Source organism: Mchenga conophoros, linkage group LG5 (assembly GCF_057382185.1).
Source record: "Mchenga conophoros isolate Kocher_MC1m ecotype Shallow Benthic linkage group LG5, M_conophoros_male_GT1.1, whole genome shotgun sequence".
Classification (NCBI taxonomy): Eukaryota; Metazoa; Chordata; class Actinopteri; order Cichliformes; family Cichlidae; genus Mchenga; species Mchenga conophoros.
In genome coordinates, this window is record NC_140530.1 from 13141023 (window position 1) to 13146737 (window position 5715).

The 5715-nt window shown below is 38.0% G+C and overlaps 1 protein-coding gene across 3 annotated transcripts in view; it reads left to right on the forward strand.

Moving 5' to 3' along the window:
• tmem128 (transmembrane protein 128) overlaps window positions 1-4529 on the forward strand; it is a 14098-nt gene extending 9569 nt beyond the window's left edge. Inside the window, exon 4 of one of the 3 annotated variants that reach the window (XM_085273381.1) lies at window positions 3752-4529. In XM_085273381.1, coding sequence (XP_085129507.1) covers window positions 3752-3803 — 52 coding nt within the window. In that variant the 3' untranslated portion in view covers window positions 3804-4529. Of the gene's footprint in view, window positions 3258-3751 lie in introns of those variants that run through there. The other 2 variants (XM_085273378.1, XM_085273379.1) reach the window with 2 other exon arrangements.
• The last annotated feature ends 1186 nt before the right edge of the window (window positions 4530-5715 follow it).

The following is a 5715-nucleotide window of genomic DNA, read 5'->3' on the forward strand; positions in this document are numbered from 1 at the left end:
TGTGATTTTTCTAAAATGAAATATGTGCCGTGGCTCCAAAAGGTTGGGAAACACTGATATAGCAAATAATGGATTTTTATGTAGTGGCTGTCCAAGATGAAATTATGCAAGTTCTAAATGTAGAACCTTCTAGGAAAAAATAAATTACATGTACAGCAGAAATTGTTTCGTAAGTTTCTTTCAGGTAAGTACACTGAGTGTGCAGTGATGGCATAATCGCCATTTTAATTCCTTCTGTTTTATCACTTTATCTTTCATTTGTTAAGTCTCACTTGGCCTACGTGTATACACTTACCAGCCCTCTTTTTTTTAGCTTGAACCATTTTTACCACATGAAAAGCAATAGTGTACTGAATTTCATTCAGACCTGCCACGCTATCCCGCAACCTTTTCAATTCAAAATCTTTCCCATGTTTGATTTACTCTACATACATGCTTTGACACCATTGTCAAGACAAAGCACCATACACTGAGTGATAGGTTTTTTTGTTGTTGTTTTTTTTAATAGAACTGCTCTCGATGCGTCCAATATCATTTTTGCTTTTTTGTGGTTACAGTCTTTCTTTTCACTTGTCTGAGGAATCTTTGAGTCTTGAAATGCGTTACATAAAATAGCAGCATTAGCTAAGTCCCAAAACAAGCTAGAGGTACATGAAATGTCTAGCAGGTAAGGAGCCTGAGCTAGTGAGTGAAGTTGATCCATAGTTTGATGGGACTGGAGTAACTTTGATGCATATTTGGGCAGTGCAACCAGTTTAATGTGGATGGGATGGAATAGACTGGATATTTTATTATTATTTTGACTGGTAAAACACAAGGGAGCAAGGTTTTGGAGGTAATTAAATTTAATACTTGGTGGCAGGGCTCTTGAGGTGGATACGATTTACCCTAAATGTCTGTAAGTTATGTAGCTGTCTTGGATGATGCATGCTAATGCCACATAGAATTTGTGGATTGTGGCTATGACGCAACTGGGAGGAGAATTGGCACCTCAAGTTCTGATTCTTAGCCACAAGCAGGTTGCGTGCCTGCTCTAGCTTTGGAACAAGTTGCTGCTCCAAATAGAGATGTTCAAGTATCTCAGGGTCTTGTACATGAGTGAAGATGGAGTGGAATGGGAAACTGGCAGATGGATCAGTATCATCAGTTGATCTCCATTCCTGTCCTCAGCTAAGGTCACAAGTCCTGGGTTGTAAACCAAAGAATGATTATGTGAAAAAGTGTCAGAAATGAGCTCTTTCCTAAAGATGTGTGAATTGCCGGCATTATAATCAATCAATTGTTACTTATTTTTGAAATAGTCAAGTTGTCATTTTTTTTCTCCTTTCCTTTAATGAACTTGGAAATTAGTTGATATAAACTCATTTTATACTCAAACAGATGTTTGGCTTAATTTAGTTGATTAGACCTCTACTAGGTTTTACTTGAATGACATCTCACTGTGGCGTATAGGACAGTGTAATAGTTGAAACCCACAAAATAAAATCTCCTCCCATGTTCTTGGCATGATAAATTAAATGTCAGGTACTTTTTTTCCCTGTAGCTTAAAGAAAACAAAAGCATGATTCATTGTCCCCTTGCTGACCCTGTACATGTACAGAAGCATTGTTGTTGAACCAGTTGTCTCTTAAGCTTATTCTTTTTGTTTGTAATGGACATATTTGAGAGCAGCTGTTTTGATATGAGCAGGGTGAACACAGATGTTACTAATGACATGAATTAAGCTTGCGTGCCTACATCCACATGGACACTTTTTCCCCAAGTACATTTTGAACTATATCTCAGTGAAACTCCCCCAACTAAAAAAAAAATTAAAAATAAATCACTCCCTTTCTAAAAAAAAAACCCCCAAACAAATTCCAGCCTTTATTTGTATGTAAATACACAAAGCTGTTTCAGTACACACGCCTTCATCAGAGAATAAAAGTCCATGAACACAGAATCGTTTCTAGTGGTATGCCCCCAGTAGGGCAGTCCAGATATGGTGTTACACCAGTCGCAAGCTACCACCTTATGGTGAATGGAATATTCCACCAGTGAATGTTGTTGTTTTCTTTTTCTTAAACCTATTGTTCAGTGGGAATGGTACACTGGTGATATGGTGATAAACTTTTCATATCTTTTTAAATAACCTCAATTACAATATAAACTGTCTTTGGAGTATAGCCAGGTGAGAATATATTTATTGGGCTGCAAAATCATTAAAGATCACAAAGTGACATACATGTGTTACCAATAGAGAGTTCTAGTACATGCCAACAGCTTTCATCTGAAGTGGCTTACAAAAATTTTCCCTTTTGGTAAATTTCAATGAGTCAGAAGACGCTGACCAGTAAAGGGGATTTGAAATGAAATCTGAGGAAATGGTGTCACATTTTCAGGAACACGGATATAAAAACACTACCCTGCAGAAATCGTAAACTATAGCCTTGGACAGGTGAATGTTACTACACAGTAATGCTCGGAAACCAACAGAAGATAATTACTATTTGTGTCTACATGTATTACAGAGGTGTGTGTGTGTGTGTGTGTGGGGGGGACCCCAAATAATTTGTAGGAATTAGAGTATTATTGAGAGTGAGTGATGATCTAATGAGTCAAATCTTCCCTGAACCACCCTTAGTTTCAGAAGATCTTAGATTCTGTGTCACAATCCGGTAGGTGAAAGAGATCCAAGAAGAGAGTTTTTCAGAGAGTCTGTTTTCATGGATTCAAAAGACAAAAATGCATAGAAAAAGCCACACTTGCCAAAATACCTGTGTAGATGTAGCCTAAAACAAGGTGAACAAGTTTGGATATTTGCTTTTTTTTTTTTCACTTGTCATATGTTCTCAGATTCTTTCTCATCATGTTAAATACTGTATTTCTGTATGCAACTAATATTTTTTTTTTTTTAAATATTCACTATTCAAACATTTCTCTATACTTGTCTTGCAGCTTTACCATTGAGTTATGGCCAGTGTGGTCCTCCTTTACTCCACTTATTTGATTCACACAGTTCATCGGTGTAATTATATTTATCTCGCAATCTTTGTGTTGCTGTTTTTTGTTTTGTTTTGGGTTTTTTTTTTTTTTTGACTGCTATAAAGATTTTAATTTTCATTGTCTTTTATCAAACAACTGAGATTGTATTGTTTCTGTTTTAAAGATACTAAAGGTAGTACTAAAGGTAGTACTAAAGGTACTAAAACAAAAAAAAGCTGCACAGTGCATTATGTATAGTAAAATGATTGTAAATAAAGATTAAAACCATTCAACTGTCTGTTGTTGTTGTTGTTGTTGTGGGGGTTTTTTTTTTGGTTTTTTTTTAAGAATTTCTTTATTTTCTTTATTTACCTTCAGACGTTTTTCTTTGGAGACTTGCTAGGTTTTCATTTAAATTAGTCCAGTCCTTGTACCTAACAGTTTTTAGGGAAGTGTTGTTGTTTTTTTGGTTCATTAAGCTACTTTGCACTGACCGGTGAGTCATTCGACTATTAAAAAAAAAAAAAGCATCTAACTCAAGGGAGTCTTGTGTCTAGTGACGCTGGCCGTCTTGCTAAAGAAAAATGTAACAAATTATATATCTATGCGCTTTGTTGCCAGCAGCCTGGCACAATATGGAAGTAATTAAATCCAATTTCTTTTGTTAAATCTATGAAAGATGTCAAAAATAACAGCTTGACAGGCATGAAATAGTGTTTTTGCATGTGAGATATTTCTAGAGATATTGGCTGAAGTCTGTGTGCAATGTGTCCTTAAAAATTTTCAGAAGCTGGGGAAGAGGAGGACAAGACAAATCATCTCATGCGCCACAATGCTGACATGTTAGCTGAGCAAAATGACATTAAATTGGCTCCACTGTAGGCTCCACCTACTTAGCTTGACAAAGTTGCATTTTATTTTTAACATTCCTCTACTGATTAGTTACCAAAAAGTTGCAAATGCTTTCCTACTGCTTGAGGGTGTTGCACACTCACAACCACTCCTTATTGCAAGACAATTGTACAGGTCACTTGACAGGAGGCAACCTTTTACTGTCTGACATGGATTGACTGAAATGACTCTGATTGTTCAAGGTTTGCAAATAATTGCTGTCTAGTTTATAAATGCAAATTGAATCAGACAGCAACAGATAACAACATGTTGTCAATCTTTGCCATTGAATACAACTCCAGGGGACTCGGCTCACTGCCAAATGGTTGTATTCTGGTTATATTCCTATGGAACAGGAAGTTGCAAACTTAAAGTGTAATAAACCTAGCACAAAAGGTAAGGACAGGTGTGTTTGGTCTATTCTTTGGTTTAACAATGCTTCTTGGCAATAAATCTTATACTACTGGAAAGCCTGTTTATTTCCCTTGTAAGGAAATTGTATTTATGGGTTGAGCAGCAGAGTTGAGTATGTGTTATGCCCATGAAAAACTTGCCATTTCTTCTCTTATTCTGCTATTGACTCGTTTGTCAACACCTGGAGTCGGCACCTGTCAAGAAGAGGCTTTGAAGTGGGCGCCCAAAGAAGACGACACCACAATCGTTTCCTCACTCAGCCTTCCATATGCTACTGAAATTTTGTTAAATGAATAAATTGTTTAATTGCCAGTATGTCTTGTTTCTTCATCCATTTCAATAAACAACACCTAACAGGAGTCAATAGCAGAGCAAGCTGTTTGGCAGGGAAGATTTGGCAAGTTTTCAATGGATCCTTCCACATACTGAATGCTGCTGCTCAAACCACAAATGCATTTTCGTTAGAAATGTGGCACCATTTAAGGGAAAACAAACAGGCCTTCCACAAATATGAGATTCAGTGGCAAGAAGCATTTTTACAACAAAGGCACAAACCAGCGTGGACATGCCAGCAACAGCTATACTGATTGGGCATAGCATTCTGACCACCTGCCTAATATTGTGTTGGCCTGCCTTTTACTGCCAAAGAGCCTTGACCTGCTGGGACATGTGCTCCAATACACCCCTGAAGACGTGCTATGGTATCTGATACCAAGATGTTAGATGGATTTGAATTTTTTCTCCACCATATCCCACACATGCTCAATTGGACTGAGTTGTCAAAGTCAGCGTTGCACTCCTCCAAACATTTCTGAACCATTTTTGCTTTATGGCAGAGTACATTGTCTTTAGCCACAGCTATCGGGGAATAGTGTTTCCATGAAAGGGTGTTCAACAGTTCTTAGATAGATGGTGCATGTCAAAGTAACATCCCGATGGATGGTTAACCCCATGCTTCCAAACTCAACACTGCTCAAACCATGACGCTTCTGCTACACTACATCTTGGTCCCAGGTATTCCCCAGATAAGTAACACACACACACGGCCATCCATACGATGTAAAAGAAAACATGATTCATCAGACCAGGCCACCACCTTCCACTTCTCCATGGTTCAGTTCTGATGCTCACGTGCCATTGTTTGCCTTTTCGGCAGTGGACAAGGGTCAACAATGGGCACTCGACTGGACTGTGGCTATGCAGCCCCATACACAACAAAGTGTGTATTTGACAAATTGCTATCAGAACCAGCATTAACTACTTCTGGCAATTTGAGCAATAGTAGCTCTTCTGTTGGATCAGAAAACAGAGGCCAGCCTTTGATCTGTACACACATCAGTGACTCTTGGCTGTCCATTACCCTGTCTCTGGTTCACTGCTGTACAATTTGACCCTTGTCAAACTAGGTCAAATCCTTATCCTTGCCCATTTTTCCTGCTTCAAACA